This window comes from Ptychodera flava, unplaced genomic scaffold, assembly GCF_041260155.1.
Source record: "Ptychodera flava strain L36383 unplaced genomic scaffold, AS_Pfla_20210202 Scaffold_41__1_contigs__length_1339820_pilon, whole genome shotgun sequence".
Lineage (NCBI taxonomy): Eukaryota > Metazoa > Hemichordata > Enteropneusta > Ptychoderidae > Ptychodera > Ptychodera flava.
In genome coordinates, this window is record NW_027248363.1 from 1034854 (window position 1) to 1057894 (window position 23041).

General features: G+C 37.9%; 1 protein-coding gene across 1 annotated transcript; it reads right to left on the bottom strand.

Annotated features, from left to right (window-relative positions):
- Positions 1-1678: 1678 nt before the first annotated feature.
- On the bottom strand, positions 1679-7895 carry LOC139128002 (aqualysin-1-like). Its single transcript, XM_070693863.1, has 8 exons — positions 7785-7895; positions 6226-6342; positions 5416-5539; positions 4164-4267; positions 3396-3537; positions 2599-2783; positions 2168-2339; positions 1679-1833 (listed from the first exon to the last, which is right to left on the bottom strand). The coding sequence occupies exons 1-8, from the start codon at positions 7893-7895 to the stop codon at positions 1694-1696; spliced, it is 1095 nt and encodes a 364-aa protein (XP_070549964.1). The 3' UTR covers positions 1679-1693.
- Between the last annotated feature and the right edge of the window lie 15146 nt (positions 7896-23041).

Genomic DNA, 23041 nt, shown 5'->3' on the forward strand with positions numbered 1-23041 from the left:
AAATTAATTTTAATCACTTAAGAATGAGAAACAATATCATCGAAATCGATATTCTGAACATATTACAGATTTTGGGAAATAATATTTTTTTCACACGATTCAATTGAGTTTAGACGTACAGAAGACCGGAGACATATGAACTGCCATGAAAAAATACGCTGTAAATTAAACTCATTCACATACTGATAGATTCAGGGTCAACTATTTCTCAGAGCATTTTTACAACTGTAACCGATATATTTGCTGCGGTAGGGAAATGGAGACTAGAAGAACATACAGATAGATAAGGTCATTGAAGAGGATATCAAGTTATAAAGAGGAAAGAAACCACATACAATGGAAGCAAAAGCGTGGACATTACAATGAAAATATTGAAATCACCCGTAAACCATCATTTTTTTCAACCCTTCAGATTACATTCCAATTACGTGTACCTTCACTGTTAGTTGGCACAGCTCAGTAATATTATTAAATCGGTGAATGAGCCAGGAATGATTTTGTAACGAATGAACATGATTCTCGCCGGATCCCACTTGAGTTGGCTAGTCGGAAAATGTCTAACAAGAATTTGATTACTGAAGATAAATTTGACTTACTTATTTTGATTGCGAAAAGTTAAGATTTGAATGTGTCAGTGTCGTGGCAGTTGGAAAGTTAAAAACCCAATCATACACTCAAACAATACCAAGAGTAAAGAAATAAATGAACGAATGAATCAACGAATAACAAAATGTTTGCTATTTAACATATTTATTCTTCTCTTTCAATCTACAGAAGCAAAGTTCGAGAAAAAAGCTTTCTCAGCTGGTACTACATCATCAGGACTGAAAACAACAAAAATGAAAAAAGGTAATTAGTCTTCAAAAAGTATTTCAAGCTTAGTCATTAATATTCCTATTCAAATAATCCTAGACACATCACTATGAATCATACAAGAGCTTATCTATAATTTTGGCTAACCGAATGCAATGTTGCTATTGATTGTATTTAAGATTTGAAAGCACCGAATTATAGTTATTTGCTATTATTGTTTTTCATTAAAATTTAGTTAAACAGAGTAGCTCGGTAAATTTCAGTAAGATGTTTATCGTCGTAGGGCTCTCAAATGAGTGTCCTTGCTTAAATATTAGTTATTAAGGAATGAGTTTAGGCACCTGATTTGCTTACTTGTTCACTCGACGTACAGAAACCTTCATAATCCATTTACCATTGTGGTCCCAAAGTATCGGAACTTTCATATGTTTTTATTACAAACACTACATAAGAACACTGTATATCAAACAAAAATCTTTTTGGATTTGCTTTTCACAAAATTTAGAAGAGCACGAATTTCTTTCTTATACCATTTTTGTGATATTTAACAGTGATGTCAGGTCTGAAGTGGAAAGGGTTTCCTTCATGAATATACTGTTTTGTAAAGGGCTTATTATCACTACACCAAGCAGTCTTTAAAAGTTGTAATATACGTCTACTAAGATTCAAAATTAATTACCTTCTCAAAAGCGTAACAGTAGAAAAGGGCCTTGTTAGATATTTCTAAAATTTCGACTCAAGCTTTGAAGAACTGTTCGGTCAGTGTACCATTGAAGTGAAATCGTATTCAGATGGCTTCAATTGTACGACGGAAAAACAAAGAAACTCTGGAAGCTTTTGTTCAGAAAGGTGTTTACTTCCAATAATAGTACTCACTTATCTAATTGCAATAGAGAAGCAAGTTTGGAGATCCTACACCAAGATTTGAAATAACACCAGACGTGGCGTCACCAGTCAGTATGCTCTTGCAGTTAGCACCAGTGCTGCATTGTCCACTGGCAAGATGAACAGCGATGACACCTGTGATAGGGAAGTACATCTTACAGTTACCGCAGCTCTTATCATAGAAAGATAAAACAACGATGGAGGGCAGAATTCATGAGTGACTGAACGTGCGAAAATGTTCTCATGACATGGTCTATAGCACGAATAATGTAACAATTATTCATATTTCCGTCTGTGAATCTTGCAAACATAGAGTGACCTACAGAATGTTAATATATGCGACGAACATTGAAATAATAAATCTGCCACTCATATTGTATAGCTAACTTACAAGATACCCACGTTGCGTACTTTTCAAGACGTTACTTCCCCCCCCCCTCTTTCGCAAGAGACAATAATTTGAACTGACCTGCAACGTGTGGACAAGACATAGAGGTACCGCTCATAGTGGCGTATGCGGTATCGCTGGTATGGTATGAGCTTCTAACACTTGTACCGCCAGCGAAGATATCAACACAGCTACCGAAGTTAGAGAATGATGATCTGCGGTCAGAACTGTCGGTAGACCCTACGGTATCGGCCTGGTAACAAAATGAACATATTTTAATTGGGAAATAACAGGAGTTCGATCATTAATAGGTTAGATCTTCACAATAAAGTGCACCACAAAAAATGTTACGTTTTATTGTCCTTCCGAACATATACATTGTTGACGGGTTTCTTGTTCAAATATGTGGTGATAGAGTCACTTCATACTTGTATGTGTTTCCTGCGTTAACGTACTGCTGCGCATCCTCGTTTAAAATCTCTATGTAGCTGACCTAAATTTATCTAACATACCTCTGCAACTCTGGCTGGGGATTGGTTGCAAGCATTGGCATTAGAGTTACCAGCGGAAACAGAGGTTGGGTAGCCAGCGGCGATGACATTTCTGACACCGTTATCCAAGGCTGTACTGGCACCACCTCCAAGAGACATGGAGACAACGCCTGGTTTTGGTCCACTAGCAGCAACGGCGTCCAAACCTGAAATGTTAGTTGTGAAATGCACGACAACGAAAGTTGACTGATAGAGTAATATTGAAATATATATTTCTTTAACCTGAGTTGACAGTTCTGCTGTGGGATATTTACTTGTCCCCGGTCTGTCTGATAGCTCAGTAAAAAACTTTGTGCTTTTCCAATTACTATATGTGTGTGTACTGTGTCTGTGTGTCGTCTGCTCCACTCACACTGTGTTGCTCGGACGCGCACAGAATTGTAACATCTAAGTCGGTTACTGTGACCAACTCTTTTGGGTTGGAAGCAGTGGCCGACTGATATTGTGTGAGGCCTAGCAGCTAGACGATGTTGCCGTGAGTGTGTGGGAGCTCGAATCCCATTTTGGTAAGGGTAAAAATTTATTGCTATATCTGTAAAATTTAATCCGAGTTTGTCTTTAGTTTGTAGAGCTATATAAGAAAAATTGCAAGTCGCAAAAGCCCAAACTTGAATTTCGTATATCTGCACCAAACTTTTTTGGAAAAACAACTCTCAGCAAAAAGCAAGATTATTTTGATAACCAATTTTGTCATATTACTCAGACATCAGGATGGATCAGACAGGAATCAAGGTGTTCTCATAATGTAAGAATCTTACCGGCCACGATGTTGGAGGTCAAACCAGATCCCTGGCAGTTGAGAACACGTACAGAGTAAACATTTGCTTCAACTGCAACACCAACAGCATTACCGACGGCAGTACCACCGCAATGGGTTCCGTGACCATGGCAATCAGAACCCTGAAACATCATTATACATATGTTCCTTAATGTATATATCCGACTATTATACGTGCATAAAGAATATTTATGGGGGTTGATCAATAAAATGCTACCAGTTTATGAGATCCTTAAAAGGATAGAAGCTAGAAATCTCTTTGTACAAAAAACCCATTATGATAGCAATGATTTTGGTGTAATTTATAAGGGGAACAACACTCTCCGTTTTAAAAACATCGTACATGTGATTCGCCTATCCTTTTCTATTCGTCTAGCGTTTTCTATAAGTTTTTTACTTTCTTTCGTAAACGACGTCCCCGTCAAGGTTGCATGACATACGCAAATTGTATTTTGCTACATCGAATAGAACCGCTGAGAGTATAATTGAAGACAAGTATATTTTAAAACAATCTGAAGTGTTTCTAAGTTGACTGTATGCCATGTATTGGTGAAATATCCTGAAGAGTCTTGCCTCTTTGCAACGATGTATAAATCAAATCGCAAACGTTTTCTTTGAATATATGTTTTTACCTGTGGTCAAATATAGTAAAAATATCACCATTTTAGGATATAAGCCTTAGGGCAAATGGTCAAAATAGCATTTTGTACAAACTACGACGGGGATATTTTATTATTACTTACATCACCACCACTGCGAAGTCATAGAAGGGATGGGCACGACCATTGAATTCCTGATGGGTGTAGCGGAGACCAGTGTCAGCAATGAAAACGTTGGCCCCATTACCGGTACCTGTGCGTGGAAAAAATATGCTATTGACACGCAGGGGTTTTGAGCGGGATTATAATGGAGGAATTTCACTCATTTGCTAGCGCTAACTCTCTTGGCTAAGGCTGAGCTTAGAGGTACCTACATAGAATCGTACTGACACCCTATCCAACGTCAGATTGATATCATAACACGATTGTCGACCTTTATTATAACGTCATTTTCACTATCTTGAACAGGTGTATCGCTGACATATGTATCTCTAGCACATTTAAATAAGAGTGAAGTTTAATAGAAACTGATATGAAGATTACTATAACTTCGGTCTAATTTGTCAATTTGCATCGCAACTACCTTGCCACTGCAAATGTGAACGATATCAATACTTGAGTTTATTAATGGATTATTGAGAAAAGAACGCAAGTAAAGAAAAAAATTTGGTAAGACTTTCTACTCAACAAGCCGGCACTTTAACGACACTCAATCGGATTATCAATGTCAAACCTAATTTACTGACAAACGAAGCTCATAGATGAAGAGAGAATATCGTAATAAAATTGCGTGTCCCAAATATAACCTAATATTATCGACCTTGCCTTTTATGGTGGAGTACGTCTCGGGGACAGATATTAGGACTCTCAAGCCTTCACAATTTTTTTCTGATCTACCACTTGTAGGGGTTCATTTTGAAGCTCCAGTACGAGAAAGAAAAAAACTTTCACCGGCTATTTTTTTCGAAAATCGAAATATGTATTTTTCTCCATAGAGTTAACACAGGTATGGCGGCCATTTTGAATTTCAAATATTGGTAAATCCTGGGTAACTTTTTTCTCTTGTACTACAATTTGCACGCTGACCCCCGATTTTATTGTCGATTTTGAAAGAGAATGGTTGAAAGATTCCTAAGGAAAGTTTCACCAAATGTATGTCTTTCACTTTCGAGGCGCATACTACATTAGTGATACAATTATACTACCGATGCACAAAATGTATATAAGCCCAACCTGAACCATTAATGTTATGATGTCACTTTAACTTCATTTGGATGACTTTTATATGATTGAAATCGCTCAATTAAGTGCTGTGATTCTTGTAACCAACAGTACTTAAACACTGTGCACTCACTGGGACTAAAACAAGGCATATGAATTATCTAGGGTGATATTTCTTACCATAGATGTCCATTATTCCATCGAGTGGCAGGTTTCTCTGATCAAGACGATCACATCCCCATTCAACATCAGCTTTCATGATGGAATCGTCCTCAACGTATTCAACGAAGGGCAGTTGTCTCAGCTGGATGATCAAACGAACAGAGTGATAAAGTATAAGTTTCAATTGCATGATAATGTGATTACTAGTACTTTGCTAACTGCCCCTTTGATCTCATCATGAACCCGCCTCTCACAATTACTATAAAGAACGATGGCCTTGTGCTTATGCATGAGCAGCGTGAAGGTCAGTGGTTTATCTTGCTTCTCAGTGACACCTTGATATTGGACATGGATTATAAGGGACAGTATCAAAGTATATCTTTCTACAAGTACGATTCTATTTTGGTTTTAGAAAACAAAAGACATATTCTCTACCTCGTTTTCGCTATCTGAAATAATTAGTGTCAGCACAGAAACATTTTAGTCACAGAGTATGGAATGTCATTGTTTACTAAGGAATTCTGGTTAAACCTTTCATTCAGCCGTCCACAATAACACTTGAACGTGGCAAAGACGTAGGTTTTGTGTACACCTCAGTTTACACGAAGGACTTTGATAGATTATAATGGTGGAACAAGAAGCGTTATTTTGAATAAATGAATAAAATAGAAAAGTAAATCATAAGTGACAGTACATCAAAGTCTTAAGAACTGAAAAGACAAATTTCCTTGAACGGCAGGTCATAGCGTAACGAGAGGGATTTTATCTGTGTTTAAGTCACGTGGTAATCTCCATTGCTCCATTGGAAGGGCGAGAAGGGTTACTTACAGAGTTGACAGATCCAAAGTGTTCAACGACGAAACCATTGAAGACGCTTCTGTAGATATTTGCGACCATTACGCGGGAAGGAAGTCTATCCAATGCAGAAGCAACCTCGATGCCATCCTGTAAACGACGCAGAACGCGAATATATGACAGCGGTTCCTCAGACGTGCATGGTATACTTAATGTAGAATGCGTATCGGGAACAAATATTCGGACATCCAAACTTTTCTTACCCACTACTTGTGGGGCTCTTCGAGTACGAAACATTTTCATCGTCTAAGATGTTGCGAAAATTTTTTCGGCATAGAGTTAACAGTGTCTGTGGTCATTTTGAATTTCGTATATCGGAAATTGTCAGATCGTTTCCTGGTACCAATATGTGCACGGTGAACATCGCTTTTTATTTTTGATATGGTTAGTGAATGATTAAAAGTTCCATTCTGGAAAGTTTGAGCAATAGTTTAAGGCTTTCATATTCCAGGCATATTGTGCCTTAAAAATTGGCAGGTAAAGACGACAATTTACAAGACAAACCAGAGCATGTTGTCTTCATTTCCAAACGACTTAATATAAACTTGTAAAACACTAATTCTTAATGTATTGTCTGGCAAAGCTTGCATTCTGCATTATACCAAGCGTGGCCGATAGGTTTTGTCCGGATGCTGAATGTGTAGAATTGGCGTGGTGAAAGGTATAGTAGCATGCCATTAAGCAAATATTTCTGCCTATAACACGATTGGAACTAATTTTGAGAAAAGGATATTGTAGTTATGTAGGTTGAATCAGTAAATTTAAGCTCATCAACTGTTTTCGCAATTTTCTTATTTTTACTGATAATTTGTTATATAAAAACTATCATTTATAGGACACCGAACACTTTCGATTAATTTCAACAATTAAAAGATCCTGTTCTCTTAAATTGGTTCCAATCGTTTTCTGTTCAGATCTTTATCATATTTGCCCTCTTAGAAAATCGCTACGCTACGAATACATTGAACTATGACGTTGTGTTTTAAAACCTTCCTTTAGCATTGACTGGATAAATTCTTTAGGCAGTTTATTTTTCTACAGACTTTATTGTATATTCGCGTTGATTCCCTTTTTGATGGAGCTATTTTATCACTAGGGGGGGGGGGGTTAAAATTTACAGATTTTGACACATTCAAAAATGTAATAGAACTGCCAGGAAATGGGTTTGGCAAACGGTGAACAAGTTACGATAGAGAACAAAAAAGATGGCAGACCTAATCATACCTCAATCGTGTAATTTGAACAAAGAACGGAGTTTCCCTTTCCAAAAAAATGTCGCAAAATTCAGAGAGCCTTACTTTGTCGGGCAATGTCCTGGCAGAAAGATTTCTCGAAATAAATATTTACATGCTTGCAAAATGAATTAAAATTCATACACAAACGTTGAAGATTTTGTTGTTTATTTAAGTGCGCCAAATATATCAAAATTGTGTAAGAACTGCACGCCCTATAAAGAACAACCCCCAAAACGCTCGAATCGAACGTTCATTTATCTAAGTATCTATTAGTAGATGATAATATGTATTAGTTACCTTGACCTTCACGAAGTACCTGTTCTTGATAGCATTCTTAACCTCAAGGTAAGGTGCCAATTGGGCAGCGCTGGCTGCGGCGACAAGGAGTGCCAGAAGGAGAATACGCATCTTGAAGATTGTCTGATGGAAACAAAAAGAGCGTTTGAATATGCAATGAAAAAGAAGTAACATTGTTAGTAGCATGGTCCACTTTATTGAAATTAAAGGGTACATCTCTTATTTCAACTTTAATACTGTCCATTCACATGACGATTAAGCAAATGTCGTACTGCCATTATAGGTAGTATGCGCCTCGAAAGTGAAAGACATAAATTTTCGCTCAAATTTTCCTCAAGGAATCCATCCTCCACACACTTCAAAAATCAAGAATAAAAGTCGTGGGTCATGTGGAAAGTTTGGTATTAGAGAAACAAATTACTCAAGATTTACAGATATTCGAAATTCACAATGGCCGCCATTCCTGTGATGACTCTATGGAGTAATATAAATTTTTAGAGTTTCGTAAAACTAAAACAATGAAAGTTTTTTTACTCAAAGAGCTTCAAAACGAACCGCAATGTGGTAGATCAGAAAAGAATTGAAAAAAATAGGAATCCAAATATCTTTCCCCGAGGCGCGTTCTACCTTAAACAGAGAAGCACGAATTCTAAAAGCATGAAAGTTTATCCAATCTTACCTTGTTGAACTGTAGTTCCACACTGATGTAGGTACTGAAGCCCTGCGTTTATAAAGACATACAGGCGCTCAAGGTAATTATTTTACCTGTCAATGTTATCTTCAATATCCGCCCAATATCAACCTGTATCATCAACAAACGTGAGACACTTGTCATTCCCATCTGTTTCAGAGCCAAATATAGTAAAATTGGCTTCCTATCGATAGCTGCAAGCAGGGGGGGGGGGAATTTTCTGAAGGACCTCATTCTTAAGACTCAACGCAATGATGTACGTGATAACCCGGTTTATGTTTGAAAGAGCCTTGTTGAAATTTTCCATTATGACGTTGTCATTCTTTCCATAATTTCCATCTACGTGTCTCTGAATATACGACTCTACCTGTAAAAATCGTTACAGCCCAATTGATGAGTCTTGTCCTCCGTTAGTTCTGTACGTCTTTCTCTCCTTGTGTCCTTCTGATCTTTTCCGTAAACTTGTATGCGCTGGTCTCGCCTATACCCTGGCACTTTTTTGTGTCGACAAACTTTCCAATCTTAAAATCGGAGTATGTTTAGCAGCCGGCGATGGTATATCTCCGACTTGTTTTCGGGCCAACACATCTTAGAGTTAGAAGGATTACCTTATAAGTGACAACAATGGTGAATAATCCCCACAAACGAATGAATATAGTCAGCTGGCCAAAAATTGTGGAACAAGATGTCATAAGGTAACATGTGCCTGGGGCACAGTTTTTAAACGCTCAAATTTATTTCACAGTACGCTGCCTGTGCGGACTGAATTTAAAGCCTATTTAGAACTTAACTTTCACCATCCGACTTTTGTGAACGTCAAAAATTTCCTTTGTGTACATAGAGTTAGAACATTTTGCATTGGTATGAATCGTTGGGTAATTAAGTATTTTCTCATCCAAAGCGTTTTGAGGTGACGTATGATCATGTTTTATTCTTACAACGTAAGGGTTACTTTTTCTTTCGAATGCGTAAGATCTCTTTTAAATAGCGCGGTGCAGTAATGTTTTTAACCTTAAAAGTTGGACATAAAATTTTAAACTCTACTCGCTTGTGAACAGGAAACCAATGCAAGTTACGAGGACAGGCTGTATGCGGTCTGATTTCTTAATTGTTGATACCAGGCGTGCAGCGAAACTTTGAATCAGTTGTATTTTCTTTACTTGACACGTGGGGAAACCCGAAAGAAGGCTTTTACAGTAATTCAGTCTAGATGTTTCGAAAACATGAACTAATTTTTCAGTCGAAGTCTGACCAAGAAGCTTGCGTATTTTACTTCTTTTCCAAAGAGCAAATGAAGCTGATTCAGTCAAACTGCGACATGAAAAGACATAGATGCTGATGCATCTAGAGTGACACCATGATCACAAACAGCAGGCTACTGGTGGTGAATGAACGCTGGCACTGCCAACTTGTATGTCACAGGGACGTGAACGACCCCATCACCAAACTTTGAGGAAAAATGTTTCACTTCCGCTTTGCTACTATTAAGGGCTAACGTGCTGTTGCAATTCAATGACAAATCTCTTTAATACAGTTCTCAATTTGTGCGACGGGGTGCAGAGCCACGGAAACAAGTGACGTAAAGCTGGGAATCATGAGCGTAAAATATAGCATCTAAACCAGCATTGTTATGACTTTCAAAAGAGGTTCAAAATACAGACCGGAAAGCTACACAGAACCAAAGACTGAACCTGAGAAACAACAGAATCAAGCAACTGAGCATCCGACATCACCGACCCGACAGACACTCTCATTTTTATTAAACCAATCGAGTACAGTGCCATGAATTTTAAACCTACAAAGTATGTGTATTAAGATTTCATGGTCGATGATGTCGAAGGCTGCAGAAAGATCAGAATGACATTACAACGCTGTCTAAGGGCAAGCAACACATCATTGTGCACTGTAACTAGTGCAGCTCTCGCACTGTGAGCTTCTCAGTAGGCGGACCAACAATTTATAGTTTAAGGTAATATGCGTCTCGAAAGTGAATGACTTGAACTTATACTCAAACTTTCCCCAACGAAACTTTCAACCATTCTCTTACCAAAGTAAGAATAAGAATCAGCGGTCACCTTGCAAAATTTGGTACTAGAGAGACAAATCACTGTGCATTTCCTGATATTTGAAATTCAAAATGGCCGCCATCTAAGTGTCAACTCTATTGGGGGAGATAAAATTTTCGATTTCCGCAAAACGAAGAGGATGAAAACATCGGTAGGCATACGTGTAAAGACGAAAATACGAGATTATCAAAGCACGTTTGTTACATCCCTAGAACAAGGATGCGACTAGTAAAAAGTCTGGAAGCGCAGTAACGGAATGCCCCAAAATAGACTTTACCACTGTAACCTACATGTATTAATCGAGCGCTGTAATTTTCTCCCGCCAAAATTTTAGTGGAAAGTTTTGCCCATTTTTTATGAATTTTTCTGTAGGTTTTTGATAATTTAGACCAAATGGACATCAAATTTCATTTGCTACAATTCTTCTGAAAATTTTGGCAAAAAAACTCAGAAAAAATTGACTGGGGTTTGTTTGATAAAGGGGACAAAATAGACTTTGGCGCTCAAAGGGTTAAAACCAAATCTGAAGACAAGGTAATAACATTGTTCGGATACGCTATGGCAAGGTTCAAGGTTGAGAACATAACATAAATACTGCATTCATAAATTTAGATCAATATTTTGTTTAAAGAATGGCTGGCTTCTAAAATTGCTGACTATCATGTAGCACCTGTTCTGATCCTACGATTGCAACCGTATGCATGAATGCGCTTTGTCGATGTTTAAGAGACGAGAACAGAGGCACAAACCAAACAAACTAACACCACAATAGAAGGTATTCGATTCCTCGCTGCAAATCAGCAATGTATAACCGACTAAGATAGATCAGTCGGGTGCAATTGTTAGCCTCTGTTCACTGGATGAATAATATCATTTGAATCTCTAGTTCGAAACATTTACTCGAGACTCGTTGGTGTCTACATGTTGTTGTCTACATGTAACGACGATGTAGTGGGATGACAGTCAAACGGTCATGTTATATATTTTTGTTTGTTTTATTTTCAATCACTATTAAATAAATCCAGCAAAAATTACATTTGGCCCAACTTGAAAGATCTATGGTTAATTAATCAAATAAGAAGCAACTATTTTTCCATAATGCACACATACATTATACATATACTCTTACATACATACATACATACATATATACATACATACACACATACATACATACGTACATAGGTACGTACATACATACATGTACGTACATACATACATGCGTACATACATACAGTATATACATACATACATACATACATACATACATACATACATACAGTACATACATACATACATACATACATACATACATACATACATACATACATACATACATACATACATACTATACATACATACATATTAAAATTAAAAATCACATATTCAGATCAGCAAGGTTTTATGAAATTCTCTAGTTGCTTTACGCAGAGGACGTAGAAAGAAATGATATGAGCACAAGATGCAACAGGTGGTTCATCTTTAGCAAAACACATATCATCCACATACAAAAGACAAGCACTGTGTTGTGTCAAGATATGCGACAACCACACAAACCAAACCAGCAGATGTCCTCTCAATTATTCCCACACTAATCTAATGCGTACGAAAATGTTAAGCCTGAAGCCAATTATTTTAAATTTTTTCTACATTGTTCATTTTTTCTTTTTATAAACTAAAAACATGTATTTTCTCAATGGAATGCCTCATAAGAAACTAAAATTTAGTATGTGAGGGCGTTAACGCTGTTCCGTAGGAGTGTGCCACTCCAAGACATTAGTAAGTATTGCTGTGTCAACATGCAAACTTAGGCAGGTCAAGAAACCTGAGAGTAATTCTGGTAGTTGTATTTTAAGCGAAGGTACTTTACAATCTAATAATCATATATGTGTTGATCTGGGACCATATGTAAATTGAATGTGACTCTTAATTTTTTCCATGAATTCACAATCGAGCGGGTACTGGGGACAGAGAAATTATTTCTAAATGATTGAAAATATTCATTTACGCACTGATTATGTAATAATGCCTGCATAATCCTAAACCCTCAAAAATGCAATAACATGGATCTGTGCTTCGGAAGACGCGTTTTTTTTAATGAACGCAACAAGAAATGGAATTTCAAACTCCAGGACTATTTCCTTCGACCTACATAATATCACCCTTTATTCGCTGCAAAAAGATAGGTGTTACTTTTGCGAGTCCTCAATACACTATCAAATGAACTTATCATACTTCTGTCGTTTAAAAATAGCGTATCGTGTGTTCGCCCCAGTTATTTTCTTATCGTCTTGATGCAAACACGCCCGTTTATTTATCTATGATCCGCCAGCTGAATGCTGGTGTTATTTCTCACATACGGATTGTACTGCTTTACGATATCGACTACACATTAAGCTTTCGGCTGCTGGGTGAACTGCTGTTCGCCTTGGTTGCAGTGTCACGCTGACAAACGCTATTGCCATTATAATATTGTCATATGCATTTTCCTGAAATTTTCTTAAGAAATAAAAGAAACCTCATCCAAAATGTGTACTATAACCATTCCGTATTTCAGGATAAAACAAGAAGATTATTTCTTCGTGAACAGGAAGTCCGTGACTGAGCGATTTTCCTTACTTTTTGTTAAAAGAAAATATTCAACGAACACACGAACAATTGTGTCATAACGAAGTTTTATAAATTGAATGAAGCCAATAAACAGTAACATGTACTGGATTTTCTTATTGACATTTCGATACACGAGGAAAGTCACTTTAATAACAAGACAACAAACACATAAATATCACCGGTTAATTAAAACAAGAAGGGAAGTGCATAAATTGTCATTATATGCAGCAACCTAACTTTATCGAAGAGACTGCAGCGTTGTTGTAACCTATATGGTATTATTTTCATTTTAATTCCTTCTTTTATAAAATCGTGTTATATTTTCAGTCCCTTTGCCCTAAAGTATGTCAAAGTTCAAAGTATTAGCCTCTAAAACATAAGGTGCTTTAACCGATATGCAGGCTTTTTACCGAGAAGTGAATTCTACTCAGGCCTACATCTGAGGTGTGAACAGAAACACCGAACACCTTGCACATTCAAGGTGATCACCAATTGTGAGATATGAATTAGAGAGTCGGAGGAGAAACCATGTTTTCTTGAAACTTATACAGCATATAAAGCGAACCACGCCATTTTCGTCCTGTATAAAGCGACAAGGGAACTTAAAATTCGCAAACTTTGACCAAAAGTTGATAAATGCATGTGACAAATAAATTGTGTTGCACCTGGGACGGAAAACAGTCTCAGGTGATAGATACTATGAGATAAATGCGAAGATAGCTAGTCTAAAGCATAGATTCGGCATCGAGCAGATAACCCAGTTTATTTTTTTGGCGGATCCATAGCCTGCGCATGCCTCTGGAATTTTCCGCACTGTCAGTGTGTAAATTTATGTAAATTCTCCAAATTCTAGTTAATTAAGGTTTTGGCCACTCGGAAGTTTGGTAAGAGTACGGCCCCTTTGTCGACCCACAAAATCGGGCATTTATCAGCTTCGTGGCAGTCACTTTCAGCGGTTGTAGAACGCGAAATTTTGACTATCCTTCCAAAGAGCGGAGACTGCGCACCAGACGTGGGACAAGTGTAAAAGTCACACACCGATAATTCTGCTCTATCCTCATTAGCAACCAACGAAGTCACAGTGTTTGCACAGAAAATGTCAGCAATCGCTTTTGACGACGGGAACAATTCATTATTTTGCTCTGCTGGGAACTTTGGAAATAAAGCCGGTGGGTTGATAGATATTTTGATTACGTTGCTTCGTAGGGGAGAGCGCAATCATTTTTCAGAGCAAGGAGATAAGTCTCCATACTAGGGGAAAGGTGAGTGGAGATCGTGTAGCGGAAGCGGAGGCAGGCAGCGAGCTGCCTTGTGGGAAGAGAGAAGAGGGGGGAATACAAGCGAAAGAAGGATTTTTCGAAACACGGCGGAAGGGCAGTTGCAAAGGAAATTGGAATTTTGTTTCTTATTTTGATTTGTTTGAATTTCCAGAGAGTTATACATTTACGCTTAATACCACTCGACAGTATTTCTTTAAATTGTCTGGTTTGCTACCTATAAATTCGCTGACATATGAAATATAAGGCAATACTAATTTGAATACTTTAACCATGGCCTTCCCTGTGCAATCTTGGATGAAAATATCCGATAATAATCTTCTGAGGAAATTGCAGCAACGTTATCCCTTTTTAGCTCACATGTTCAAATCAAGAATAAAAATCATCGGTGGTTATCGTGCAAATTTTAGTACTAGAGAAACACACAACCCAAGGTTTACCAATATTTTTAATTCAAAATGGCCGCTATCCCTTTATTTATCTATGGACAATAATAAAATATCAGAATTTACAAAAACTAAGCCGGTCAAGTTTTCTGACATCAAGAGCTCTAAAATGACAACCCCAACAAGTGTTAAATCTGAAAATAATCGTAAAAGTTTGTGCAATCGAATGTCTGTCCCCGAGTCGCATTGTACCTTAATGTCTGTAGGTAGAACCTATTGATGCCAGTAGAGGTTATCCGTCGTTGCTACCAACGGAACCGAAATAAACTGATCTTTCAGGATTAGACCATGCACGCACTTAAGCTGTCTGTTTGACAAACAAAATCTTCATCAATCTGATTTAAGTTATCTGTGAAAATATACTACAACAAAATACAGTCATTTATTGAAATTTGTTACAGTCAGCAGAAACGCCACATAACATTCATAACTGCACAGACACTTTAACCTGATAAAGATCAGCATCGGCATAAAAATGCACCGTAAAATATTGATGCAAATTATGAAAACATCTTTGAGTGGGACAAGAAATCGTGTTTACGTTCAAACTTATGCAGCCTTAAAAGCGAACCGTGCCGTTTTCGTCCTGTATAAAGCGACATGGGAATTTAAAATTCGCAAACTTTGCACAAAAGTTGATAAACGCACGTGACAAATAAATTGTGTTGCACCTGGGACGGAAAACAGGAACAGGTGATAGATACTGCTGTGAGATAAATAAGAAGATAGTTTGTCTAAAGCACAGGTTTATCTCACACGGAATATGGCGACCACATTACATGGTCTGGACGATTCGGTTAACCCTGTTTTAATTTTTTGCGGGGCCGTAGCCTGCGCTTGCCACTGGAATTTTCCACGCTGTCAGTGTGTAAATTTATGTAAATTATCTAAATTCTATTTAAGCAAGATTCTGCCTACTCGGCAGTTTGGTCAGAATAAGGCCTCTTTTTCGACCAACTAAAATCGATTTGGTTATCAGCTATTTGGCAGTCTCTTTCATCTGCCGCAAGAAAAAAAACGCGGAATCGTGACTAAGTATCCTTCCAAAGAGTGGAGACTGCACACCAGACGTGGGATATGTGTTAAAGTCATACACCTGTAATTCTTCTCTATCAGTCGCAGCCAACAAAGGTGTTTGCCCAGAAAGTTTCAGCAATCGCTTTTGTGATAGGCGAACAGTTTTTAACCCGTATCGATTAGCCAAGAAGGAAAATGTTTGTTTTTTGATCATTTGAAGACGGGAAAGATCCATTCTTTTGCTACGATGGGAACTTTGGAAATAAAGCCAGCAGCTGGATAGAAAGTTTGATTCAGTTTCTTCGTAGGGGAGAGCTCAATCATTTTTCAGAGCAAGGAGTTAAGTCTCCATAGTAGGGAAAGGTGAGTGGAGATCGTGTAGCGGAAGTGGAGGCAGGCAGCGAGCTGCCTTGTGGGAAGAGAGAAGAGGGGAATACAAGCGAAAAGAAGGATTTTTCGAAACACGGCGGAAGGGCAGTTGCAATAGAAATTGGAATTTTGTTTCTATTTTGATTTGTTTGAATTTCCAGAGAGTTATACATTTACGCTTAATAACACTCGACAGTACGCCTTTAAATTGTCTGGTTTGCTACCTATCAATGCGCTGACATGTGAAATATAAGGAAATACTAATTTTAATAGTTTAACATGGCCTTCCCTGTGCAAACTTGGATGAAAATATCCGATAATAATCTTCTGAAAAGGAAATGAAAGTAAAGTTATCCGTTTTTAGCTCATAAGTTCAAATCAAGAATAAAAATCATCGGTGGTCATCGTGCAAATTTTAGTACTAGAGAAACAAACAACCCAAGATTTGCCGATATTTTAAATTCAAAATGGCCGCTATCCCTCTGTTTAACTCTATGGGGAATAATAAAATTTCAGAATTTACAAAAACTAAGCCGGTGAAGTTTTCTTACAACAAGAGTTCTAAAATGAGACCCCCCACAAGTGGTAAATCTGAAAATAATCGTAAAAGTTTGTGCAATCGAATGTCTGTCCCCAAGTCGCATTGTACCTTAATGTCTGTGGGTAGAACCTATTGATGCCAGTGGGGGTCAGCCGTGGTTGCTACCAACGGAACCGAAATACACTGATCTTTGAGGATTAGACCATGCACGCACTTAAAGACGCCCATTGGTTACAGATACCGGATTACATGAAAGGACGCTCATTAGGCAAAGAAACGCCGACCGAGTAGCTTGAACAGAGAGCCCCAGAAAGTGTTTTTCTTGTTTTTAATGAAAACTTAGAAAATGGGAATGCTCTACAGCAGGGTAAATACCTTATCAATACATAACGACTCCATATTTTTCAAACCGATAAGTTTTCGGGACAATTTTAGTGAGTAATTATGCTTGGCCAGTGAGAACGTCGACCCAGGGGACGCCGATGGGATTTGAATACCACTGTCAATCTCAAACCCTGTGCAAAGTAAAACACGAAATAGCTGGATGTGTACCTAATGTCGATTAGCATTCGCCTTATCTGCTAACGGTGACTAAAAATAAATTAAGTATGTGTCAAGATTTCCAGTGTCGAAAGACGTGCGCAATAGCGTCTTCACAATTCTCCAACTTTTGTACCTACCCGCCACATTTTTGGGAATAAAAACGTGATCAGACTACATTCTAGTCGACTACATCTAGGCATGGAGGTAGTACCTCCATGATCTTGGTAACCGTGAAGAAGAAAATGTATTATCGGGTTCTCTCTTTTTGGAAATGTTGGTGGTCCTGAAAAGGGCCGTTTGGTTTGGTTTTGTGGCTTCTACCCTACACCAAACGATGGCAAACGTGTACAGTACGCCGGGCAAATTTGGATATAACGATCGGACGAGAGAAGTCACGTAAAATTGCGTATCAATGTTCTTCTTGTGACGACTACGTCATCGGCCTGCATCGGATGCTGTTTTCGGGCCAAATATCCCCAATCACGTCAAACGTATGTCAGGTCCAGGATGTTCCTATACTTCCGACAGAGTCGGAGTCGTACAGACGCGTTGTAATTGCCAAACTAATGATGCTAAACTCAGAATGACAAATCAAGAAATGTTCAATACCCCGGCACAGAGGTGTGAAGCGATACGGTACCCGTGTATAGTTTCCCATGGAGTGTCTTTTGTATCTCCATGAGTCTCCTAATAAACTAAATGTTTATTTGACTTCCTTTGTTTTTTTCTGTCGTCGCTAAAATAGAGCGTACGACGTTGTGTGCAAGTGCAATCGATATTATGACGACAACCGACGCGATGCAGTTCCGATCTACATATCAGTCAGACTTCACTACGTCTGAGAAATTTACGAGATTCCCGGTCCGAGTTTTGGAAATGCATCTGATTTTTGTACTTTTTTGGTTCCAATCCGAAGTCTCGCAACTCAAATTGGCAAAAAATGTAATACACGATAATCTGGGCTTGTTTTCTGACTTTCAACCGCCATCTTGGCCACATAAGTTTTGAGTTTGCTGGTTGAGTACGTGGGAATCACGATTCAAGCTTCAGCAAATAATCGTTTTATCTTATTTCGACATCGATGTTTCCAAATTTAATAAAAACATATTAGTTCTAAGTATTTTAGTGAATCGAGCGATGCAGATTGTGTTTCTTGTATACCAGTATATTGACTTGTAGTAGTAACTTTGTAGGTCACGGACACTGTCTGCATCCATCGGGGTCCGCATCCGGCTGCAATCGGTGGAATTTGTTTTCACCATGTACGGTGAAAACACCTTATGCAAAAATGTACGTATTCCAACGCGCCCATCGACATTCGACGTTGATAGTTTATGTTTTGTAAATCTACTAATATAGCTGTTTTTGCCCCAAAACAATGAAATCGACACTATATTGACAGGTTGGAGCACCCACTAATGCGCGAACCTGGGATTGAGAACGGCGGCTTTAAACTGTCTTAGTGACAAACAATATCTTCATCATTTGATTTAAGATATCTGCGAAAATATACAACAACAAAATACAGCCATTTATCGAAGTGTGTTACAATCAGCAGAAACGCCACAGAACATTAATAACTGCACAGACACTTTAACCTGATAAAGATCAGCATCGGCATAAAAATGCACCGTAAAATATTGATGCAAATTATGAAAACATCTTTGAGTGGGACAAGAAATCGTGTTTACGTTCAAACTTATGCAGCATATAAAGCGAACCGTGCCGTTTTCGTCCTGTATAAAGAGACATGGGAATTTAAAATTTGCAAATTTTGCACAAAAGTTGATAAACGCATGTGACAAATAAATTGTGTTGCACCTGGGACGGACAACAGGGTCAGGTGATAGATACTGCTGTGAGATAAATGCGAAGATAGTTTGTCTAAAGCACAGGTTTATCTCACACTGAATATGGCGACCACATTACATGGTCTGGACGATTCGGTTAACCCTGTTTTAATTTTTTGCGGGGCCGTAGCCTGCGCTTGCCCCTGGAATTTTCCACACTGTCAGTGTATAAATTTATGTAAATTATCTAAATTCTATTTAATCAAGGTTCTGCCTACTCGGCAGTTTGGTCAGAATAAGGCCTCTTTTTCGACCAACTAAAATCGATTTGGTTATCAGCTATTTGGCAGTCTCTTTCATCTGCCGCAGAAAAAAACGCGGAATCGTGACTAAGTATCCTTCCAAAGAGCGGAGACTGCGCACAAGACGTGGGATATGTGTTGAAGTCATACACCTGTAATTCTTCCCTATCAGTCGCAACCAACAAAGTTGTCTGCAAGGAAAGTGTCAGCAATCGCTTTTGTGATAGGCGAACAGTTTTTTCCCGTATCGATTAGCCAAGAGGGAAAATTTTTGTTTTTTGATCAACGGAAGATGGGAAAGATTCTTCTTTGCTACGATGGGAACTTTGGAAATGAAGCCAGTGGATTGATAGATTTGATTACGTTTCTTCGTAGGGGAGAGCGCAATCATTTTTCGGGGCAGGGAGATAAGTCTCCGTAGTAGGGGAAAGGTAAGATCTTGTAGCGGAAGTAGGGGCAGGCAGCGAGCTGTCTTGTTGGAAGAGAGAAGCGGGGAAATCAACCGAATGAAGGATTTTTCGAAACATGGGGGAGGGAAGTTGCAAAGGAAATTGGAATTTTGTTTCTTATTTTAATTTGTTTGAATTTCCAGAGAGTGAGATATTTACGCTTAATAACAGTCGACAGTATTTCTTTAACCCTTTCACCACCATGGTTTGTCCCAAATCCATTGTTTTCAATGGTAAAGTTGGACCTGTATACAGGGAACTGGAGGTGAAAGGGTTAAATTTTCTGGTTTGATACCTATAAATGAGCTGACATGTGAGGTATAAAGAAATACTAATTTGAATCGCTTAAAATGGCCTTCCCTGTGCAAACTCGAATGAAAATATCCGATAATAATCTTCTGAAAAGGAAATGACAGCAACGTTTTCCGTTTTTAATTGGCGTGTTTAAATCAAGAATAAAACTCATCGGGGGTCATCGTGCAAAATTTTAGTACCAGAGAAGAAAAAACGCACGATTTACCAATATTTTTAATTCAAAATGGCCGCTATTCATTAGATCTATGGAGAAAAATAAAAGGCCTTACAGTTACAGGGGCTTTAATTCATTTCATTGTGTATTGTGTATTGTTTCGTTGAGCTTACAACGCCAAAACATCGGCTCCGTCAGAAGGTACACAATTCAACAATCACATCAGTTTCTGAACACGCCATACATACTTAGTCGATTTACGAGGATTGTTTTGACGTATTCAGTTCTTCCTGTCATCACCTTGGTTGGTTACCACCTCTTCGTCTTCATTTCCGACCTGAGTCGCTGGTCAGATTTAGTTCGGTTGATTACTTCTCTTGCCCGGATTTCCACCATTTGGTACTTCTTAGATTGAAGGAATGTGGATTTTTCTCATTAGTCTATGGGAATTTATTAAGTTTGCTAGCTGATAGGTAAATCAGATCTCGATTCATTCAAAGTTCGTTTCATCAAATTACTTCTGGCTAGGCAGATTTATAGACGTCAGATTTTACAAATTCTGTGTATATTGGTCGTTATACGAGAGAAATTACAGCCATTTAAACAAAAAGTATGAAGAGTTTCTTCCAATCCATGTCTATATTTCTCTCGACTTCCATGTTTCTGATTTATCACCAACGCTTTCAAGTTGTTCACAAGCAATTTAGTTTATCGTTTCGCATTTTGTCAGGTTTAAAATGCAATTAAAGACGTCTTTCTGACACCTGTAGTTTTAGATCTTTCTTAGGGCGTCTTGAAAAATATTCCTAAAGCCGTTTCATAATGAAAACCAGTAAAGTATGGCCTAACTTTGGCAGTGGGAGAAGTAATCTCAAATTATAAGGCTTTCCATACCATTCCATACCATTGCCAATAATAGTTTTATGACACAGGAAACATGACGATTCTACATTCAAACATAACGAGGGCGACACAATGAGGCTACCTATATCTGATATTGCATTCGAAATCAAACTAAAACTTGCGTGCAATGTAGACTATACACTTGTTTATACCGACGCTGTCATTGTTCACCTGATGAGGGCGTACACACAGTTGAGACATTTTAATTATGATAAATGGTATTCATAGCATTGTCACCGGAAACTGTACGGTTTAGAAAGAATAGAAGAGTACTCTTCGTGTCGTTCCAGTATTCTCCCAAGAAACGCAGAGATTGTCGATGTTCATGAAGAAGGATAGCAGCATTAACAGTCGACAGCATTTATCAAAATTGTTTGGTTGGTCACCTCTGTAGGCGTTGACATCTGAGAGGTACAGGAATAATATTGAATAATTAAACTGATGGCCTTCTCTTGGTAACTTTGTTGAAAATAGCCAAGAATGATCTTTTTGATGTGAACTGACGTTACCATTATTCGTTTTCATTAAAATTATTTTTATTGATTTTAAGCATGGTTTCCAAGTGAAAATTGGAATTACGTTCTTTGCGTTTCGTCCCTTGTCAGCAGAGGTGCTCTGAACGTGCCGTGTGTGGAGACAACATTTGGAAAACACTCATTGTGATTTAAATCGAGCGGAAGATATTTTCTGCTGATAATACCTCACGACGCCAGTAATGATTATTCGAGTTTGCTACCTATGGAACCGAATTAAATTTAAATTTTATCATAGGAATAGAACATACACGAACTTGAAGTGTACTAGTAAGCCTCATTACGTTCATAAATAGCAATCCGACTCAATGGTGAATATATATACAAAGATATATATAATATATATATATATATATATATATATATATATATATATATATATAAAGTAAATTATTGTCTTATTGACAAATGAATAAGATGTATGCAAAAATACAACAAGAACAAAGTGTAATCCTTCACCAATTACAATCATTGTACTGAAATGATTAGTCTAACCTAACATTTTATTAATCACCATACCAACATTGTAACGGGATAAAGAGATTTACATCATCATAAAAACCGGCACCGTAAAATAATGGTACAAATCATTACATATTGTTGCATGGACCGTGTTCTAAGAAAATTCGTTTGTTAGATCTTATGTACAGATCATCGAGCGTTCATTGTTAAGATCGTAGATTCAATAATGCTTCGATCGTCAACGCCATCTCAAGGATTCTCTCATTTAAAATCGGATTATATATACAGCTCGCTGCACTTATGTTCGTTTTCTGGCATAAGATGATACATAGTTTCATTTTTGCCGCATTCAGGGTGTTTTGCATTGTGCAGTTGACCTGATGACACGCGAACATAGTCCCACCCGAAGTTATACAATTCAACCATCGCATCAGTTTTTGCACCGATATACTACATTAGTTCACGCTCACTTAGTCGATTTTTGAATATTTTTTTGACGTATTCACTTCTTCTGCCGTCATGGTGGTCGGCTACAGCCTCTTCGTCTTCTTACCGCTGGCTTTGTATCAGTCTCTCCCTCGCCTGTTGCTCTTTGGATTTAGTTTGGTTGATTACTTGTCTTACCCGGATTATTCACCAACGGATACAACTAAGATTGCAGAAACGTGGGATTATCTCTACTCCCTCTTCTGGGGAAAATGTACTCGTTGTACTTAACGAGAGTTAATCGAGATCTTGATAGATTAAAAGTATCGATTTTAACAAAGACAAAAAGTTCATTCCAACAAC

Bases quoted from the DNA above. Each gene is read 5' to 3' on its own strand.
- LOC139128002 (XM_070693863.1), bottom strand. From the start codon at position 7,895: ATGCGTATTCTCCTTCTGGCACTCCTTGTCGCCGCAGCCAGCGCTGCC. The intron at 6,343-7,784 runs GTAACTAATACA...CGTCGTTTACAG, and splicing joins GGTACTTCGTGAAGGTCAAG to GATGGCATCGAGGTTGCTTC. The intron at 2,340-2,598 runs GTATGTTAGATA...TTTTGTTACCAG, and splicing joins CCCCAGCCAGAGTTGCAGAG to GCCGATACCGTAGGGTCTAC.